The sequence below is a fragment of the Salvelinus sp. IW2-2015 genome, linkage group LG30 (genome assembly GCF_002910315.2).
Source record: "Salvelinus sp. IW2-2015 linkage group LG30, ASM291031v2, whole genome shotgun sequence".
Classification (NCBI taxonomy): Eukaryota; Metazoa; Chordata; class Actinopteri; order Salmoniformes; family Salmonidae; genus Salvelinus; species Salvelinus sp. IW2-2015.
Window position 1 is genome coordinate 11250697 of NC_036869.1, and position 22844 is coordinate 11273540.

The following is a 22844-nucleotide window of genomic DNA, read 5'->3' on the forward strand; positions in this document are numbered from 1 at the left end:
ACAAATACTTCTAATCTTTTACCCTGGTGTGACGTTTTGATAAACATGTAAATCTCTCTAGGACAAGGTGACATTTATCAATATATTCACCTGTATTTACCCCAACAAATGAAACGTTAATTAGCTGCTAATGTGGCTATCATAAAGAACTACAAAGGCCACGGTGATCTGGACGAGACTGACGAATCGAGGCAACGGTAAGAATCTCTGGATTAACTATCTAATGTTAGCTAAATATAGTAATGAATCATTTGGCTACATTTATTTTAATGGACAATTCTGTGAACTGTCTTGTGCAAGTTTTAAACTGACACAATACCTGTTAGCAAAGGTGTCAGCTAGAGATGACATGCAGGAGTTTGCAGAGATTTGTAGTTTTGCATGATGTCTACTTTGATGCTAAATAGCCTTTTTGAATCTAAGAGTAAATAGAGACAAATATATTGATAAAAGTCACCTTGTCGGAGAGAGATCTACATGGTTATCAAAACGTCATGCCAGAGTAAACCCATACGAAACACAGCCCTTATTTTAAGTGTTTCTAAAATCCCCTATGGGAAGAATGAATTGTGGAAAACGATTGGAACCATTTCCCTGTTTGACCACTAAGTGTAATGGGTATTATGACAGCTCCAATGTGGGGCTCTATGCATGGGGCTGCTAAAATGTGACTGAAGTATCCAATGAAAGCAGCAGACTAGCCTCTACTGACGCAAGGGAAGTGGGCGTGTGCGCATGGCCCCTTGTAGTCTTCTGTATGTTGAGGTATTCATAAACCTCCCGCGCAACCAATCAGGACGCTTATGTTAATCCCATTTTCTTTAAACCCGTCAATATGCTTCCAACTGGATTACAGTTAGAAGTGTATCACAGTCACTGCGCAGGAGAATTTTGGAGATGACAAACGGTTTAGTTTACCGATCTATGTTTTATATGTGCAGAACTCTCGGACCTTTAGCCTAGATTGTTTTGAAACGTATGTTCTAAGTGACATCTGAGAAACGCAACAAGGGCGATTTTGTATGATTTATTGAAGATTTCAAGTTTCATTCCAACTTCAAAAGAAACACCTATTTTGGGAATTGCTTTGGTACTGTCCATAATAGCCTACATCCACCAACACTACCGAAGATTTTACTACCTTTCCCCGTCCCATCATGTCCTCCGGGGATGAGTCGGAGCAGAGTCGGCGGTTCTGTGTGTTGTCTTGGGAGCAGGTGCAGAGGTTGGACTCCATCCTCGGAGAGAGCGTCCCTATTCACGGACGCGGAAACTTCCCGACGCTTTCCGTACAGCCTCGGCAGATAGTCCAGGTGAGATAACGGCTTTGGTCTGATAATGAGGGACGATACTTTTCTCTAGCCTGCTTCCAAACTCATCACATATAGCCTAACTGTTATTTTCCTTTTCTTTTTAAATAGTTCAATCTTTATTTAATTCAGTCTCATCATAAATTGCTTTAGTGAATGAATAGCCAACTCAGGAATGTGTGTTAAATATTTGTTTTAAACACGCACGCACGCACGCTTGCACACTTTAACGCACATAGGCTACACACGCACACGCACTGTACAGTTGAATTTGAGAAGTAAGTAGAGTCAGGAAGGCGGTGTGTTTTGGGAGCATTCCAAGGCTAACCATGTCGTATTTATGTAATAGCATAATAATAGCACATTTGTCAGTGCTGTGGATGAGGATAAAAAGCTCCAATATTCTTCAAAATCAGGTCAGATACCATCTGTGAATTTGCTTCTGTGCCAGTCCTTTTGGCATGCTCATACACTGTATTTTTACAATAGTCTACTAAAGGTATTGGAAATATACTGGAGTGCCTTGTTAGCCTATATTTGAATATCCACCCATTGTATTGAATCATGACTTGTGAATCCTGTTATTTACATTCACTTTAACAGACAGGAGGAGATCTCAAGGAGCAGATGATCTAATGCTTTAACTGCCATTTTCCACTTTCTCATTCCAATCCTTCTGCGACCAGAGTCATTTCATTGGTCTACAAAACAATACAACTTTTACACATAGAGGGAGAGAAAGTAAGGTACTGTATATTGAATTACAATCGGGCAGAGTATAGAGAAATTGAGAATGGAAAAGTTTCCTCTTGTCTCGTGTAGCTTTCATTAATGAAATGTAGACCTGTGATCTGTATTGGTAGGTCAGACATATGTGAGGATGTATGCTGTATCCATGTTGTTCTAGTAGAAAACACCCAGGCTGGAAAAGTCTCCAGTAGGCTCTGGCTGGCCATCCATTTTTACATTTACATTTAAGTCATTTAGCAGACGCTCTTATCCAGAGCGACTTACAAATTGGAAAGTTCATACATATTCATCCTGGTCCCCCCGTGGGGAATGAACCCACAACCCTGGCGTTGCAAGCGCCATGCTCTACCAACTGAGCCACACGGGACCAATACCATCAGTCCCATACCATCGGTAGTAAGCAATAGTACATATCTTCAGTGACGTTTTCCCTTCCTCTCTCTCTCCTGCCTGGAAAACCAACTGATCCAACCCAGGACCAAAACATTTTTTCCCCTTGCGGCCAGAAATATGTGTTCTTCGAGGTATTCCACAGGGCTCTCAATAGGGGGTGTTTATTGAAAAACTGTCATCTAGTTAACATCTATTTATGGTGTGGCTCCATATTGTTGTGTGTGTGTGTGTGTGCGCGCCGTGGGAGGTGTAAAAGAGAAGTGTCACCGTTGCTGATTTAGTGCAGTGGATTGTGGGTAGATAAGCCCACATTGGGTTGACAGTCCTGAGGAACTTTACAATAGGCCTCCATACACACACATACACACACACACACACACACATTGTAGAATAATAGTGAACACATCAAAACTATGAAATAACACATATGGAATCATGTTGTAAGCAAAAAAGTGTTAAACAAATCTAAATATATTTTATATTTGAGATTCTTCATAGCAGCCACCCTTTGCCATGATGACAGCTTTGCACACTCTTGGCATTCTCTCAACCAGCTTCATGAGGTAGTCACCTGGAATGCATTTCAATTAATTAGCAGGTGTGCCTTGTTAAAAGTTCATTTGTGGAATTTCTTTCTTTCTTAATGCGTTTGAGCCAATCAGTTGTGTTATGACAAGGTAGAGGTGGTATACAAAAGATAGCCCTATTTGGTAAAAGATCAAGTCCATATTATGGCAAGAACAGCTCAAATAAGTAAAGAGAAACGACATTCCATTATTACTTCAAGGCATGAAGGTCCGTCAATCCGGAAAATTTCAAGAACTTTGAAAGTTTCTTGAAGTGCAGTCACAAAAACCATCAAGCGCTATGATGAAACTGGCTCTCATGAGGACCGCCACAGGAAAGGAAGACCCAGAGTTACCTCTGCTGCAGAGGATAAGTTCATTAGAGTTACAAGCCTCAGAAATTGCAACTCAAATAAATGCTTCACAGAGTTCAAGGAACAGACACATCTCAACATCAACTGTTCAGAGTAGATTGTGTGAATCAGACCTTCATGGTTGAATTGCTGCAAAGAAACCACTACTAAAGGACACCAATAACAAAAAGAAATATGAGCAATGGACATTAGACCGGTGGAAATCCATCTTTTAGTCTGATGAGTCCAAATGTGAGATTTTTGGTTCCAACCGCTGTGTCTATGTGAGACGCAGAGTAGGTGAACGGATGATCTCCGCATGTGTAGTTCCCACTGTGACGTATGGAAGAGGAGGTGTGATGGTGTGGGGGTGCTTTGCTGGTGGCACTGTCTGTGATTTATTTAGAATTCAAGGCACACTTAACCAGCATGGCTTCCACAGCATTCTGCAACAATACGCCATTCCATCTGGTTTGCGCTTAGTGGAACTGTCATTTGTTTTTCAACAGGACAATGACTCAACACACCTCCAGGCTGTGTAAGGGCTATTCGACCAAGAAGGAGATTGATGGAGTGCTGTATCAGATCTAGCCTCCGCAATCACCCGACCTCAAACCAATTGAGATGGTTTGGGATGAGTTGGACAGCAGAGTGAAGGAAAACCAGCCAACAAGTGCTCCGCATATGTGGGAACTCCTATAAGACTGTTGTAAAAGCATTCCAGGTGAAGCTGGTTGAGAGAATGTCGAGAGTGTGCAAAGCTGTCATCAAGGCAAAGGGTGGCTTTGAACACTTTTTTGGTTACTACATGATTCTATATGTGTTATTTCAGAGTTTTGATTGTCTTTACTATTATTAAACAATGTTGAAAATAGTAAAAAATAAAGAAAAACCCTTGAATGAGTCGGTGGGTCCAAACTTTTGACTGGTACTCTACATCAAAAACACGGTTTCCATGTGTTTGATGCCATTTCATTTGCTCTGTTCCCAACATTATTATGAGCCGTCCTCCTCTTAGCAACCTCCTGTGACACACATACACATACACACACTACCCAGTAGGCCTACCCAGTGGTGTTATACAGCCGAGATTACATATCCAGACGTTGAATGTTTATTAGTCTGTCAGATCAGATCAGATATTACTTCATGTTAACAGTAGAAGTAGAGCTATGGGTGCTAATCTGTTTTACTTGGCTTGGCCAGTCAAGGAAAGGGAACACACTTTTTCCAGGTTTGCTCATATCAAATTCAGGGTGTAGATTCTAGAATAGACTAGAACACAGTAGGGCAAACGCCTGAGGCAGATGTTTTCCCATGTTTTTGTTTTGTTCCTGTTCTCATTTCACCATTGTGAGCTTACTGGAAGTGAGCTCTTCTTTCCTGGGTGGGGGCGATGGCTTCCATTTCTGGTGCAGGATAAGGAAACTAGATTCGCTAGTTGGTCACACCAGTAACAGGGGCCTAGGTGGGTCAGGACTCTTGACAAGGTTGGCATGGTATCAGTGTGGTAAGAGTAGACCCAAAGCACTCACACACTCACACACCACAATACTATCCCAGTCACCTGGTTCTGTTGTGGGCCCTGCCAGATTGTAAGCCAACTCCTCTTTCGGTCTATTGTTGGTGAGACTGAATGACACAATGACACCATACGTCTCCATGAACATAGTTTGGTCTTACATTACAGTGTATAGCTCTGTTAGACCTCTACATATAGGTGTGTGCTTTGCTGTTGCTGGCTTTCAAGGAGGCAATTGTGGTGAAATGCCAGCTGAACTCAACATTGGCCCATAAAATGAAATGGTATGCCTGACTAGTTTTTCTTCTTCAAATCTCTCTCTCTCTGTCTCTCCGTCTCTCTCCCTCTCCCTCCGTCTCTCTCCGTCTCTCTCCGTCTCTCTCCCTCTCTCTCTCTCTCTCTCTCTCTCTCTCTCTCTCTCTCTCTCTCTCTCTCTGGAGATAAGATTTGAGCGGAGATAAGGAAAGATTTGAGACTAATTATGACCCTTCCTTTAGAATGTAGTCTCTTTAATTAAGTCGTTTTAGAATCTGGACTATTCTAGTTGTATGATAATATATACTGTATCACCAGTCTAGTTTTATGATAATAAACACTGTATCATCTGTCTAGTTTTATGATAATAAACACTGTATCATCTGTCTAGTTTTATGATAATAAATACTGTATCATCATTCTAGTTATATGATAAATAATTCTGTATCACCAGTCTAGTTTTATGATAGTAAATACTGTATCATCAGTCTACTTTTATGATAATAAACACTGTATCATCTGTCTAGTTTTATGATAATAAATACTGTATCATCATTCTAGTTATATGATAAATAATACTGTATCATCAGTCTAGTGTTATGATACTAAATACGCTATCACCAGTCTAGTTTTATGATAATAAATACTGTATTAGTCTAGTTTTATGATACTAAATACACTATCACCAGTCTAGTTTTATGATAATAAATACTGTATTAGTCTAGTTTTATGATAATAAATACTGTATCACCAGTCTAGTTTTATGAAAATAAATACTGATACCAGTCTAGATTTATGAATGAATACTGTATCATCAGTCTAGTTTTTTGAATGAATACTGTAGCACCAGTCTAGTTTTATGAATGAATGCTGTACCATTTCTAGTCTAGTTTAATGGCTGGTTCAGGTGCCATGACCACCCACAGCAAGGCAACTCATTCACCTCTGAGGAAAACCCCATCATCTGTTCCTGTTCTCCTACTGACAGTACACTAAGTATAATATGACTGGGCTGTCTTTGCTTGCCTTCTGGGCTGACTGGACCGGATGCCAGGGTCATAGACTACTAAACATCTCATGAATTTACTGATGCCATATACTTGTCTTGGCTGGGTCTTTGTGTGACTCTCTGTCCAGGCCAGGCAGTGTTCTAACTGGAGTTTAGAGGACCATGGGGTTTAGCTGGCTAACGGCTGTTTCTGAGACTGTTTTCTCACTGAAATAATATAACACATTCAGTTCAGTTCCAAATGGCACCCTATTCCCTGATAGTGCACTACTTTTTACCAGGTCGCTCTAGTCAAAAGTAGGGCACTACATAGGGAACAGGGTGCTATTTAGGCTATTCCCAGACTGAGGTAAATTAAATTTAGAGGAAACCCTCCAGACTGGAGTAGGAATGCAAAGAGACCGTATGTAACGCCTCGCCAAGACATTGTCAACGCCACCGTCTGGTCAGTTTGTGGCTTTTTTACAAGTCTACTACTCCTGCTTGACGTCGAGAGGAAGTGTTCCGCCTTAGCTCAACTTCACCAGGTGCTTGTTGCGTAATGCAGGAATGGAATGGCCTGCTTTTGGAGAGGAGGTGGAAGAAGGGTGTTACTTCTTATTTTGGGAGACTCTTTTGTGTTATAAGACATTATAAGGGGGTCTTTCAGGTTGACCCATTCCATTCAGTTAGACCTACTTGTCCTTGTACTCAGTAACATATAATACAGCCCATATAAGGATAATACATCCTCCTCATCATTTGTTTCAGGCTAGCAGTATGTATGACTATCTGAATGGTCTCATCATGGGTTGACACCCTCTGTCCAACCCTATATTTAGTAAGGCAGTTCTTACTGTTTATTATACTGAATATAAAAATCAACAACAAAAATATAAACAAAAATATAAATGCAACATGCAACAATTAAAAATATTTTATTGAGTTACAGTTAAGGAAATCAGTCAATTGAAATACATTCATTTAGGCCCTAATCTATGTGATTTCACATGACTGGGATATGCATCTGTTGGTCACAGATACCTTTTTTAAAAAGTAGGGGCGTAGATCAGAAAACCAGTCAGTATCTGGTGTGACCACCATTTTCCTCATGCAGCGCGACACACCTCCTTTACATAAAGTTGATCAGGCTGTTGATTGTGGACTGTGGAATGTTGTCCCACTCCTCTTCAATGGCTACACAAAGTTGCTGGATATTAGTGGGAACTGTAACACGCTGTCGTACACGTTGATCCAGGGCATCCCAAACATGCTCAATGGGTGACATGTCTGGTGAGTATCCATGGAAGAACTGGGACATTTTCAGCTTCCAGGAATTGTGTACAGATCCTTGCAACATGGGGCTGTAAATTTTCATGCTGAAACATGAGGTGATGGTGGCAGATGAATGGCACAACAATGGGCCTCAGGATCTCATCACGGTATTTCTGTGCGTTCAAATTCCCATTGATAAAATGCCATTGTGTTCATTGTCCATAGCTTATGCCTGCCCATACCAAAAACCCACCGCCACCATGGGGTACTCTGTTCACAATGTTGACATCAGCAAACCGCTCACCTACACAATCCCATACAAGTGGTCTGAGGTTGGAGGCGGCTTATGGTAGAGAAATGAACATTCAATTCTCATTCAAAAGCTCTGGTGGACATTTCTGCAGTCAGCATGCCAAATGCACGCTCCCTCAAATCTTGAGACACCTCTGGCAATGTGTTGTGTAACAAAACTGCACATTTTAGAGTGGCCTTTTATTGTCCCCAGCACAAGGTGCACCTGTGTAATGACTATGCTGTTTAATCAGCTTCTTGATATGCCACACCTGTCAGGTGGATGGATTATCTTGGCAAAGGAGAAATACTCACTAACAGGGATGTAAACAAATGTGTGCACAACATTTTAGAGAAATAAGCTTTTTGTGCATATGGAACATTTCTGGGATCTTTCATTTCAGCTCATGAAACATGGGATCAACACTTTACGTGTTGCTTTTATATTTTGGTTTAGTGTATAATGAATACTGCTTTTAGCTTAGTTCAACCTAATTCCAATAGACATACATATTCATATGTATTCATTGAACCATATAGTAAATTCCTATATATGCAACGTTGATTATTCCACAAGGACTATGGGAATTGATTCATATATATTCAAGTTTTCACAGAATATTCAGGATGTTTTTAATATTCGGAATGTTTTTATTAGTGACCATCTGTCCAGAGGGTATCATCTGTCTAGAGGTTTACCAATAGAAACTGATTGCTTTTCTCATTGGAACACAACACAGATGTGCACAGCAGGGCTCCTTAAAGTGCTTTTATTGGCAAATCAATTCTCTGTTATTTCCACCCCTAAAAAGGACTGGCTTTGAAAATCAACATTCTTTATTTCTTGACCTTAAGTTTATGTTTTGAACCTTTTCCTCAATAGACTTTTCATGGGGGTGTCATTTTTCATTGTGAGTACCACTACCCCTTCCTTTGGGATCCTGTCACAGTAACTGAATATTAATGTCCTTCAATCACAAAGTGACACAGTGGGTTTCTGGGTCTGGGTAAAGGAGGTTACAATTAAGGCCTGAAAAGATGCAATAGTTTGGGAAGAGAAGGAGCCCAACACACATATTATGCATGTCTCAATTTGTTCGTTTTTTAGTCTGTCTTTGTTTTTAGGTTGGTAGGGAGGAGGCCGTTACCTAAATTCATGAATGGGGATCTAGCTACATAAGTCAGGCAGCAGAGACTTGGCAGAATACTCTCCTTTCCTAGCATAGTGGTGAAGCCAACATAACCTAATTCCTCAGACACGGCTTTGTGTGTGTGAGTGTGTGTGTGCGTGTGTGTGTGTGTGCATGCGTGCGTGCATACTTGCGTGTGTGTTGCGAAACAAAAGTACAGGCTCCCCACTGGGCACAGATGCCAATTCAACATCTACTCCACGTTGGTTCAACGTGATTTCATTGAAATGAGGTGGAAACAGCATTGATTCAACCAGTGTGTGTCCAGTGGGTCAGGAAACATTCCTATCCTGAGTTGGTTAAAACCATATTTCACTGTGGGGGGGGGGACTGATACAGATATACATTTTTAATGAAATGTTGGCACTGTAGCAAAGTTGTGGACAACAACTGCATGAAAGAGGTATTGTGATAGTAGCGAAAGTGGATAGCTTATGTTGTAATGTCTGTCTTAGGCTTAACTTGTGAACTTGATCCGACCTGGAAGGGATTGTGCAATTGTGTACGTATACAGACTAGATACCTGGCTGAATACTTGGATCAGTGTCTGGATAAAGATACCAAGTGTGTGTACTTGGTAACCATGGTCATGCCTGTTAAGGACTGTCCTTAACAGTTTCTTGATTTCCTTTTTGGAGTGCTGTAACAGTCAGGAAGCTTGAAATATCTCAGCTGCCTTTTCTTTAGTCCAGCAGTTTCCCTTAACTCCAGGATCCACCCCTGACGGTTCTGTTCTGTGACCCAATAAGCTCGTGAACCATATCTTTGCCAAGTATGTTGGCACAATCATACCAGAGTTTTTATAAGTTCACAACCCAACCCCATTTGTCTACGTCACACAMATTTGTACGTTTTCTTCTAGATAATCTTCAGGTCAGCTGGAGTTCCTCCTGAAGTTAGAGACAACAATACAAGCATTGGCTTGCTGTGTCCCACAGAGAAATCTCTGATTCTCCATGCATAACTAAGGGGACTTTAGGTCCACCCTATCTTAATTCAGCTGAGCTACAGTAACTCTGTATTGTTGGCTTTTTACAAGCTAGAGACTATATGTAGGACAAGGGACTTTAAAGTAGCTGGCAAACATAGGGGATATTATTGTCCAGTCAGAGGCTTTTAATTTCTTCAGTGTCATCTCTCTGCATAAGAGAAAGAGAGATATTTGTATTTTTTATGAAAATAGGGAGTTCATGATCAAATTAAAAGGCTGTGCGTTGGAAAAACAGAAATGAATGATTACATTTGTTATTTCATGTTGTTGCTTGTCATTATTTGGGTCATTCCACCAATTCAGTGTCTATTTTAAGAAGTGTAACTTGATTTCATTTTAGCATTCTGTCATAATGAGCACATGTTCAAGAACATGTTTTCCCATCTCAAGAGGTTAAATWWAAAAAATGACAATAGTAAAGTAGCAGGGTTGACCATAACAGGATTGCCAATTCCATCATAAATCAGCCATAAATCCCCTCATGACAGGGGGAATGGAAGCTTGTTGTTTGCAACTGGGAGTGGCAATTGAATGCAAGCTTCACAAAAACTAAATGAAATTGATAAAACATTTCTAGCTCTGTGCTCAACCCGCTCAGTTTTCCACCAAAAGAGTAGAACCAGCTATTAGATGTTCAATATTTCTTGTGAAAAAGAATTATTTTAAAAGGAGTAGCTTCACCATATTAAAATGATAGTTAAGTTCACTTAACGGAGTTGACCTTAAAATGAGGGACAGATGTAAATGAATCACTAATCACATGAAATAAATCATCATCTTCAGAAATGACTTTGTCAAAGCAACAAAATAACAATGTTGGTGAAACCTGGAGACATTTTTGGATTTAGTGGGTTGAAATCTTCCTAGAACTGACACAGGGTTGATGGAGGGACGTGTCAAAATGTTTTTTTAAGTATTTATTGACTTCTCAGTGTGGCATAAGGAACTTAATTTAATATAACAGGCTTTCCAAATTCAATATTGGTTCACAATTTCTACTTAAAATATCAAATGGATAATGGAGTCCCTCTCTATTCTCATCCACACAACAAATTATTGTATGCTAGTATTTTGTCTTTACTGTTATGAACATTGGCTGAAAGCTAGGGGAACCATTCCTTGATTGAAATGTAAATATTACCATTTCAAAAGAAGAGGTAGTGACCATTATAGCAACGTTTCGACTTGCAGTGGCATGTTATCTCTCTATCACTCAGATGTCAAACTCATTCCATGGAGGGCTGTATGCAGGTTTTCACTCCTCCCTTGTACTTGATTAATCAATTAAGGCCACTGATTTGGTAGGAACTTCCCTCACCTGTTGTCTAGGTCTTAGTTGGACACAAAATGAAAGGAAATGCCAAAAACCAGCAGACACTCGGTCCTCCAGGAATGACCTGCTTTCTCAGATCAATTGCAAGAAAAACAATACTAAAAAACGTATTTGATTGGAGAAGAAAATCGACAATAAAGTGTCTTTCTAATAGTATCTCTCCGATCACTCACCCATGTGTCTGTCTTTCCTGTTCAGGTGGTTCGGGCGCGWCTGCAGGAGCGTGGTGTGGTGGTCCGAGATGTGAAGCTGAACGGTTCAGCAGCCAGCTATGTGCTCCACCAGGACACGGGCCTGGGCTACAAGGACTTGGACCTCATCTTCGGCCTGAACCGGACTGATGACAAGACCTTTCGTGTGGTCAAAGACGTGGTCCTGGACAGRCTGGTGGACTTCCTACCTCCGGGGCTCAGCCGTGTCTCGCCCATGACCCTCAAAGAGGCCTACGTCCAGAAGCTGGTGAAGGTGTGCAACGACACAGACCGCTGGAGCCTGATCTCCCTCTCCAACAACACGGGGAAGAACGTGGAGCTGAAGTTTGTGGAATCCCTCCGAAGGCAGTTTGAGTTCAGCGTGGACTCGTTCCAGATCGGCCTGGACTCACTGCTGCTGTTCGACCGCTGCTCAGAGACGGCCATGTCCATGTCTGAGAGCTTCCACCCCACTGTGGTTGGAGAGAGCATGTACGGGGACTTCCAGGAGGCCCTGGGACACCTCCGCACCAGGACCATAGCCACGCGCAGCCCCGAGGAGATCCGGGGAGGAGGACTGCTGAAGTACTGCCACCTGCTAGTGCGGGGGTTTAAACCGGACTCAGAGGCTCAGATGAAGCTTCTGCAGCGCTATATGTGCTCACGCTTCTTCATCGACTTCCCGGACATTGGCGAGCAGCAGCGGAAGCTGGAGGCGTATCTCCAGAACCACTTCAACGGCATGGAGGACAAGCGCTACGACTGCCTGGTGACGCTGCGGCATGTGGTGGACGAGAGCACCGTGTGCCTGATGGGGCACGAGCGCCGCCAGACACTGGCACTGATCTCGGCACTGGCGCTACGGGCCATGGCAGAGCAGAACGCCATCCCGGCCCTGGCTAACATCACCTGTTACTACCAGCCGGCGCCTTATGTCAGAGACGTCAACTTCAGTAACTACTACATAGCGCGGGTCCAGTCGCCCATGAGTAGCTCTTATAGTAACTCTTACCACAGGACATGGCTGCCTTGTAGCTAAATGATGTGGATCAGTGGAGCGTAAGGGGACTATGTTGTTTTTTTAAGCTTCTAGTTTCCCAAATGGTAGCCTATTCCCTACGTAGTGCACTACTTTATATTACCAGGAAACTATATAGGGAATAGGGTGCCATTGTAGACGCACCCTCTGTCTTATAGTAACGTGAGCTGAGCAGTTCGATAGAGTGCTTTGTTCAGTCCACCTGTAGCAAAATGGCTTCTTGTGGGAGACTTGAGGACAGTCCACTGAGGACCAAAAAAGGAAAAATTGTATTGTATCTTTTTGCCAAATCTTCAGCTGCAACCCATCCCACTAAATTATATCAATGAATACTGCTGTAAATCTGATTTGAGCCGTTGTTATGATGTTTGTTACTTTTCTGTTCTGAAGCGTTGGCTTCTTTTGATATATGTACGATGAAGACTGGTGGTCTATTTTGATGTGTAGAATGGTTGAAATGTGACGGAAGAACTTTTCAGCTTCCCAGTCTTGATAAGGGACTTGAAGTATATTTGGATCCATAAAAATAKATGTAAATAAGAAACCAGGAAGCTGTATTCTGTTCTGACTGTGGTTTCAACTGACCTTTTCCTTTGAAAACGTAAGGACCAAAGAATTCAGTTCTTGTGTAGCGTGAAGAAAATAAAACAGACTTTTGTGATTCTAAGTGCCTGAAAAACCAACCGACATCTTAAAGTAGTTTGATCTGTAAATGAAAGAACTGTATTTGAATCTATTTCACCCAGGTTACTGTTCATTTCTATATCCAGGGTCAGGGTGTTTCCTTTTCAGATAATAAAACATTTCAATGGAAACATTGGTATTATTTCTTTCTTTCTCAGTCTACACATTCCTAATGGTTTCAGGAATATGTTCTATATGTACTMGATGTACACTATATATACAAAACTATGTTGACATCCCTTCAAGTTAGTGGATTCTMCTATTTCAGCCCCACCCGTTGCTGACAATAAAATTGAGCACACAGCCATGCAATCTCCATAGACAAACATTGACAGCAGAATGGRCTTACTGAAGAGCTCAGTGACTTTCAACGTGGCATCGTCATAGGATGCCACATTTCCAGCAAGTCTGTTCATAAAATTTCTGCCCTGCTAGAGTTGGCCCGGTCAACTGTAAGTGCTGTTATTGTGAAATGGAAACGTCTAGGAGCAACAACGGCACAGCCGCGAAGTGGTAGGACATACAAGCTCACAAAATGGGGCCGCTGAGTGCTGTAGAGCTTAGCACGTAAAAAATAGTCTGTCCTCAGTTGCAAAATTCACTACCAAGTTTCAAACTGCCACTGGAAGCAAAGTCAGCACAATAACTGGGAGCTGGGAGCTTCATGAAATGGGTTTCCATGGCTGAGCAGCCGCACATAAGCATAAGATTGCCATGTGCAATGCCAAGCGTTGGCTGGAGTGGTGTAAAGCTCGCCACCGCAGTGGAAACGCATTCTCTGGAGTGATGAATCCCGCTTCACCATCTGGCAGGCCGACAGATGAATATGGGTTTGGTGGATGCCAGGAGAATGCTACCTGCCTGAATGCATTGTCCCAACTGTAGTTTTGTGGAGGAGGAATAATGGTCTGGGGCTGTTTTTCATGGTTCGGGCTAGGCCCCTTAGTTCCTGTGATGGGAAATCTTAACGCTACAGCATACAATGACATTTCAGACAATTCTATACTTCTAACTTTGAAGTAACAGTTTGGTGAAGGCCCTTCCCTGTTTCAGCATGACAATGTCCCCGTGGACAAAGCAAGGTTCATACAGAAATGGTTTGTCGAGATCGGTGTGGAAGAACTTGACTGGCCTGCACAGAGCCCTGACCTCAACCCCATCGTACACCTTTGGGATGAATTGGAACGCCGACTGCGAGCCAGGCCTAATCGCCCAACATCTGTGCCCAACCTCACTAATGCTCTTGTGGCTGAATGGAAGCAAGTCCCCGCAGCAATGTTCCACATACTTTTGGTTATGTTGTGTTTCTAACAGGTTCCAGCACATCCCATTGGAATGAGAAGACACAGACACAGACATGAAGGGCGAGTAGGTGAAGTGTCTGTACCTGTATGCCTTAACAGAGACATTCAAGGTGCAATCTGCAATATTTATTGCTGTTTAATTGTTCTTTCCATTAATGGTATACCCATACACATACCCCATCCCTCAGCTTTATAGAATGTTGGGGCTGCTGTTTGTTGAAACACAAATGATCCCATCGGTCTGACACCAATGCCGAAGACACATACAAACACTTCCTTGTTCTGTTCTGTTCCCGCCCCCTCAGCGTTACCATGGGAATCTGAATCCCCTCTGCCCTCATAGCCATCCATACATTAGCCATTTAGTTCCGCCTGCATGTCATCCATCACATCCAATGAGGGGTTTCCTTGCCCCCCTGTCTCACTGGATAGAGGGGAGAGAAGAGGAAATGGCTGTTGCCTGTCTTGGATGAGTTGCATTCTGTGTGTTTTGTTTGAGCAGGCAGCTGAGGGCCAGGTGGTAAAATGGAGARGTTTGACCAGAGTTAGTATTGTATTGTAATGCATGCCTTTTGCAGACTAGGCAACTTTAGCTTACAGGATTTTTTTTACATTCATCATGAATGTTAAGCATTTCCCCACGCTCATCACTGAATTCTTACCATGTCTCCCACACAGGGTGTTTCTATAGCCGGGTCCTAGATCTGTTTTTTCTGTCTTGCCATTGGCCATATAGGAGTTGGCTATACAGCATAAACAGATCTGGGACCAGGCTAGGGCTCTATTCAATCCGAATCACGGAAGTTCAGCTTTCCAACGCGATTAAAATTMAAAGGCAATGTTCCGCTTTAGTGGAGACTGCGTTCATGGTAAACMCTGCATATGTCAGCTCATCAGTAAATGATCTTCACATTTRTATCGCAGAGTCTGTAAAACTTCTTTCTCTGAATTTTGACCTTGGTGTGTTCTACAAGTCTGAACCCTAGTACAACATCTGGCAGTGGAGATTAGGACGACTGCACCCCATGAACGTTGCATCTGATATAAACAGAACCCCTTGTCTATGGCCTGTTACTATAACAGTTAAGATTACAGTTCATTTGGGAGGAAAAGAGTCTGTCATCGTGATTAAAGAGGCAAGATGAAAATGTGACGAGGGAAATCTCCCTTTCTGGAATAGCTGTCAGAGCTGTTGGTTCATTTATCCCATACAGCTACAGAGAAGCCAGAAGCTGTTGGTTCATTTATCCCATACAGCTACAGAGAAGCCAGAAGCTGTTGGTTCATTTATCCCATACAGCTACAGAGAAGCCAGACGCTGTTGGTTCATTTATCCCATACAGCTACAGAGAAGCCAGAAGCTGTTGGTTCATTTATCCCATACAGCTACAGAGAAGCCAGAAGAAAGAGAAGAAGGAAAAAAGTGGGAACACCCTTGGAGTTTCCCCTGGAAAAATCCCACATAAACTACAGCACTGAGACAGTGAGACACGAGGTGTCTTCTTCTCACTGCTCCTTTAACTGACTGATGATTTCTTTCTGGTCTTGGTACACCGGACCTTATGACTCAGCCACAAAGCTGTGTGTTCGTGCGTGCATGTATGCGTGTGTGTGTTAGCTAGCAATATGTAGCCAGAGTAGAAATGTGAAATAGCAATTAGCTGAAACATGACAGAGTCTGACAGGCGGATTGCCCTGATGTTTTTTTACTTCCCTAATGGGGAAGAGAGAAAGAACTATTCTGTCCTTTATTAGGCTACCTATCACTTTCTTTTCACCCAGTGTGAAAGTGTCTAGTTCTGCCATAGAACTTCAGCCATTTTGTGAGTGAAACTAATTTAACAAGTGAATATCTTACAGGATTTGAATCAATCAGTGTTTTTTAAACTTTCTTTCACCTGTTAAGCCATCAATATGTAATCAGACAATATTCATGTGTATGTCTGTCTGGYAATGCACAGGTACATCAGACAGTAACCTAACCATTAATATTGACAGAAGGCATGTCACTATGAATAAGTCAACACACAAACATTAGACTACTGCATGACAGAGAGTAATCTACAGTACTATAACCCCTTAATAGGCTTTCAGTGGCTACACAGCATCTACAGTCAGAGGCCGCGTCCCAAATGGCACACTATTATAGGACTGAGATTTTWAAAATGGTGCACTACATAGTGCCTTTTTGTACTTTTTGGTTGCCATTTGGGATGTAGCTAGTCCCCAGGAGTCTTGAACTTCGCTACCCCAGCAGAAACAGCTTCTGCTCATCTCCTCCTGTCTTCTGTGGGCTACGTGGGTGGGCTGCCCTCTATTACACACAGCCATGAGGGTAGGCTCGTCTCTCTCTCTGAGACGGAATGACACAATGACACCATACGTCTCCATGAACATAGTTTGGTCTTACATTACAGTGTATAGCTCTGTTAGACCTGGCTTTCAAGGAGGCAATTGTGGTGAAAATGCCAGACTAACTCAAACATTGGCCCATAAATGAAATGGTATGCCTGACTAGTTTTTCTTCTTCAAATCTCTCTCTCTCCTCTTCTCTCCTCTCTGTCTCTCCTACCTCATTCTCTCTCTCTCTCTCTCTCTCTCTCTCTCTCTCTCTCTCTCTCTCTCTCTCTCTCTCTCTCTCCATCCTCTCTCTCTCTTCTCTCCTCTCTCTCTCTCCTCTCTCTTCTTCTCTCCTCTCTCTCTCTCTCCGTCTCTCTCTCTCTCTCTCGTCCTTCTCTTCTCTCTCTCTCTCTCTCATCTCTCAGACCGACACGCTCCATTTGACATTGCGGAGTCATCTGCTGTGGATGCCAACCCACTGTCCTCACTGTAATGTGTACTGTATGTGTGTTGTGTCTGTCTGTCTGTCTGTTTGTTCTTGGTCAGCTGATAGGATCTTAGGAATATTAGCTGGCTGTATTAGAGCCTCTTCGGTGCGTGTGTGGAGTGTCGTGTGTGTGGTGCATGTGTGAGTGCGTGCATGCGCGCGCGTTGCTGTGCACGTGTGTACTTTCCGTCTGAGAGGCCCCAGAGGAATAAACTCAGTCTCCACAAGTGGGAGCGCTCCTCGGAGGAGGAGGGGAGTGAATTATCTGCTTGTCGATAAAACTATACTAAATATATTCACATCACCAAATAATTTATTAAAACACACTGTTTTGCAATGAAGGTCTACAGTAGCCTCAACAGCACTCTGTAGGGTAGCACCATCGTGTAGCCGGAGGACAGCTAGCTTCTGTCCTCCTCTTGGTACGTTGACGTCAATACAAAACCTAGGAGGCTCTTTGTTCTCACCCCCTTCCATCGTCTTACACAGTAATTATGACAACTTCCGGAGGACGTCCTCCAACCTATCAGAGCTCCTGCAGCATGAACTGACATGTTGTCCACCCAATCAGAGAATTAATTGTGTACTGAAAGCGTAAGCTAGCACTGCAGTGCATGTGGTTAGTAGTTGATTCAAAGAGATAGAAAGACAATAGTTGAACAGTTTTCTTAAAATGTATTTCTTCAAAAATGAAGGAGAAGCAACAGAGTGAGATTTCGTCATTTTTTTCCACTTTCAGTTTCACTTACTTAGCTATAAAATGCAGGTGGCTAGTTTAGCCTACTCAAACACCCGGCTCAAACAGAGGGATGCTATGTTAGCTAGCTGGCTATGACTGTCCATCACAACACTGGAACTCTTTGAAGTCAAGGTAAGCTTTTGGTTTTATTAATTTATTGCCGCCGGGGCCCGACGGTGTAACTGCTAAACTGCTTACTGACTACACACTGTAACGTTACTGCATGATTGTAGTGGGTTTACTGATGCATTAGTTCTATTGGCTATGTTGACTAGGAATTTACTTTACCTAATATGGGGACAATGATGTAGGCTGTGTGTAGCGATGATATGGTTTGGCTTGGAAAGGTTTTTTCGCCTGGTCACATACAGTACATATACAGTGTTGTGCATTGAAGTCTACAAACAAAGGAAAYGTGAGAGGAGAAGAGTGCATAGAGGCGAGAAGGAATACAACGTGGCTGGTATGAAAGTGAAATGTGTTTACGCTTGATCAGGGGTGTATTCATTCTGCCGATTCTGTTGAAAAACGTTTTTTAAAAGGAAGCAAATGAAACGGGGATAAAAAAATACCTAAATTTGTCCAATAGAAACTCTTGTTGTAACGGCTTTCGTCGGTGGAAGAAGGAGKGGACCAAAGCGCAGCGTGATTAGTGTTCATCATGTTTAATAAAAGACAATAAACTGAACACTTCCAAAATACAAAACAACAAACGTGAAAACCGAAACAGTTCTGTCTGATGCAGACACACGAAGACTGAAGCAAAACAAAGGAAATAAAGGTCAGAAACGTGACAGTACCCCCCCCCAGGTGCGGATCTCTGGCCGCAAAACCTGAACCTATAGGGGAGGGTCTGGGTGGGCATCTGTCCGCGGGGGCGGCTCTGGCGCTGGACGTGGACCCCACTCCAGCATTGTCTTTTGTCCTTTTTCTTAGCGTCCTTTGAGCGGACGACCCTCGCCGCCGACCTTGGCCTGGGAACCCTAATAAAGGGCCCCACTGGACTGAGGAGCACCTCTGGACTGAGGGGCGCCTCTGGACTGAGGAAACTCCTCCGGACTGAGGAGCAGCTCCGGACTGAGGGCAGAGCTCAGGACTGCAGGGGTAGCTCAGGACAGGGGATCATGGCTGAGGAGTAGCTCATGACTGAGAGGTAGCTCATGACTGAGGGGTAGCTCATGAGCTGGAGGGGGTAGCTCATGGACTGAGAGGTAGCTCAGGACGGAGGTAGCTCAGGACTGAAGGCAAGCTCCGGACTGAGGGCAGCTCCGGACTGAGGGCAACTCCGGCACTGAAGGACAGCTCACGGACTGAGGGCAGCTCCTGGATCCTGGAAGGGCAGCTCCGGACCTGAAAGGCAGCTCCGGACTGAAGGGGCAGCTCGACTGAAGGGCGGCTCTAGCGCTCTGACTGGCGGGCGGCTCTGCAGCTGCCTGACTGGCGGGCGGCTCTGGCCAGCTCCTGACTTGGCGGGCCGCACTGGCAGTCCTGACTGCGGGCGGCTCTGGCGGGCTTCTGACTGGCGGGCGGCTTCTGGCGGCTCCTGACTGGCGGGCGGCTCTGGCGGCTCCTGACTGACGGGCGGCTCTGGCTGCTCCTGACTGACGCGGCGGCTCTGGCGGCCTCCTGACTGATGGACGGCTCTAGCGGCTCAGGACAGACAGGCGGCTCTGACGGCTCAGGACAGACGGGCGGCTCAGATGGCGCTGAACAGACGGGGCAGCTCAGGCGTGCTGAGGCGTACAGTGGTAGTGCGTGATGCCGGAACTGGTGGTACCGGGCTGGGGACACGCACCTCTGGGCGAGTGCGGGGAGCAGGAACAGGGCATACTGGACCCTGGAGACGCACAGTAGGCTTGGTGCGTGGTGCCGGAACTGGTGTACCGGACTGGGGACACGCACCACAGGGCGAGTGCGGGGAGGGGAACAGGGCGTACTGGACTCTGGAGACGCACAGGAAGCCTGGTGCGTGGTGTTGGCACTGGTGGTACTGGGCTGGTGCGAGAGGTGGCACCGGATAGACCGGACAGTGAAGGCGCACAGGAGGGTCTCGAGCACCGAGCCTGCCCAACCTTACCTGGTTGAATGCTCCCCTTAGCCAGGCCAGTGCGCGCGAGGTGGAATAGCCCGCACTGGGCTGTGCTGGCGAACCGGGGACACCATGTGTAAGGCTGGCTGCCGATTACACCGGCCCGAGAGACGCACTGGAGACCAGATGCGCTGAGCCAGCTTCATGGCACCTGGCTCGATGCCCACTCTAGCCCGGCCGATACGAGGAGCTGGGATGTACCGCACCGGGCTATGCACACGCACCGGGGACACCGTGCGCTCCACCGCATAACACGAGCCTGCCCGGTTACAACGCTCTCCACGGTAAACACGGGGAGTTGGCTCAGGTCTCCTACCTGGCTTAACACCACGCCCCGTGTGCCCCCCCCCAAGAAATTTGGGGCTGCCCTCTCGAGCTTCCTTGCCAGCCGTGTTCCCTCGTAACGCCGGTTCCCTTTAGCTGCTGCCTCCGCTTCCTGGCTGCCTCCACCTGTTCCCATGGCAGGCGATCCCTTCCAGCCAGAATCTCCTCCCATGTGAACAATCCCTTGCCGTTTAGAATGTCCTCCCATGTCCATTTCCTCTTCAGATTTCGCCGCGTGCTGCCGCTGCTGCTGCTGCCGTTACCACGCTGCTTGGTTCGGTTTTGGTGGGTTTTCTGTAACGGCTTTCGTCGGTGGAAGAAGGAGAGACCAAAGCGCAGCGTGATTAGTGTTCATCATGTTTAATAAAAGACAATAAACTGAAACATTCCCAAAATACCAAAACAACAAACGTGAAAACCGAAACAGTTCTGTCTTCCGTGTCAGTGTTTGTCGCCACACGGTACTATTTCGTTTGTTCACTTCGTTTATTGTTTTGTTCCTGTTCGTGTGTTCCTGTTTTTCTGTGTTCACTAGTTCGGGACTGTAGCTTCGTTGGTTTTCGTCAGTTTATTGTTTTTGTTCATACTTGAAAAGTATTCAAATAAATATGTATACGTACCARGCTGCACTTTGGTCCTCTCCTTCTACCACCACAGACGATCGTTACACTCGTTTGCAACTGTTGGACTAATCAAATAAAATGTTATTGGTCACATACACATTTTTAGCAGATGTTATTGTGGGTGTTGCGAAATGCTTGTGTCCAATAACAATACACCCAAATCTAAAAGTAAAATAATGGAATTTAAGAAATATATAAATATTAGGATGAGCAATGTCGGAGTGGCATTGACTAAAATACAGTAGAATAGAATACAGTATATAGTTTTCCATGATTAAAGTGACCAGTGATTCCATCTCTATGTATATAGGACAGCAGCCTCTATGGTGAAGGGTTGAGTCACTGGGTGGTAGCCGGCTAGTGATGGTTATTTAACAGTCTAATGACTACACCCTATATCAGCTAGATACAGACAAGAGTGTGCAAGTCAAATTTTTATCTCGACCTGTGTGTACCTACGTTGTAAACTTTCATTCATAGGCTAGATTGTAGCAACGTCATGATGGGTAAAGGGAAAATTTGAGTATCATGTAGTAGGGAAAGGGAGATACTTAGTCAGTTGTACAACTGAATGACTTCAACTGAAATGTCTCCTCTGAATCAGAGAGGTGCGGAGGGCAGCCTTAATCGACATCCACGTCTTCGGCTCTAGGAGAACAGTGGGTTAACTGCCTTGCTCAGGGGTAGAGCGACAGATTTTTATCTTGTCAGCTCAGGGATTCGATCCAGCAACCTTTCAGTTACTGGGCCAATGCTCTAAGTAGCCTAAACCTATCGATGTTACATTGAACTGGGTGAATGGAATATGAATGACAGTCATCCAATGTGCTGTAATAGAAATAAGGCCATGCTCATGAAAAAAAAAATCTTAAAKGGCACTGACCACCACTGGTCTCCATGGTAACACACCTCACATCACCACAAACAAGGATCAGAAATAACATTACGTGATAAACTGAGGGCCGAGGGTGAAATTAGTTTGTAGTTATTAGCTTGGAATCCAAAGTAAATATTGTTCTGTTTCAGTAGTGTTCAGTAGTCTTTTCAAACATACTTGAGAGATATTGTCCATCTGTCCTGATTACCATCCTTGAAGAAGTCAAAGCCTGGAGTAGTGAAGGGTATGTGAATTCCATCATCCGCACATCTTTACGAGCAATATGGTGACCAAGAAAGAAGAAAAGTACAGGAGAAAGATGGGGCGAAGGAGGAAAAGAGGAGGAAATTGGTTAAAGTGATTAAAATGTGAGGAGGGATATTGGCAAATTAGAAGGCAAGACAAAGACAGCTGTGCTTTTATATCAAGCTTGGAAGCCACCATCATGTACATCAAATATAAACAGTGTCATAAAAATGTAAAAATAACACAATAAAACAAAAATCCCCCAATCAAAGAAATTATAAAACAAAATAAATACCCTATTTCAAGATGGAGTGAATTACAGGTGCATATTGGCATATTGATAGTTATTTCAGTCTTCATGGTGGAGAATGGAGGAAGTGGTGCTGGAGGTTCTCCTATAAACTCTGTTATTTACACTGCATGGTCTACCTGCCAAATGGCACCCTATTCCCTATATAGTGCACTACTTTTTACCAGCCCCCATAGGGCATAGGTTGCCATTTGGGACGCAGGCTGGCTGTTGGCGGGCAGTTTATAGGAGATGCAGAACATAACTTATATTTGTAGTGGTTGCTGCCTGGTGATGGTGTTTATTTGTTGTCTTGAAATGCAATGCTAAGTGTTGAATCTAACCTGGTCCCAGATCTGTTGGTCCTGTATAGCTAACATGCGGGCATAGGAGTT

The 22844-nt window shown here is 44.0% G+C and overlaps 1 protein-coding gene across 1 annotated transcript; it reads left to right on the forward strand.

The window, feature by feature from the left end:
* Positions 1 to 802: 802 nt before the first annotated feature.
* LOC111955096 (terminal nucleotidyltransferase 5A-like) lies at positions 803 to 13262 on the forward strand. Its single transcript, XM_023975175.2, has 2 exons — positions 803 to 1313; positions 11416 to 13262. Exons 1-2 carry the CDS (start codon positions 1158 to 1160, stop codon positions 12445 to 12447), a joined length of 1188 nt encoding a protein of 395 aa, XP_023830943.1. The 5' UTR covers positions 803 to 1157; the 3' UTR covers positions 12448 to 13262.
* The last annotated feature ends 9582 nt before the right edge of the window (positions 13263 to 22844 follow it).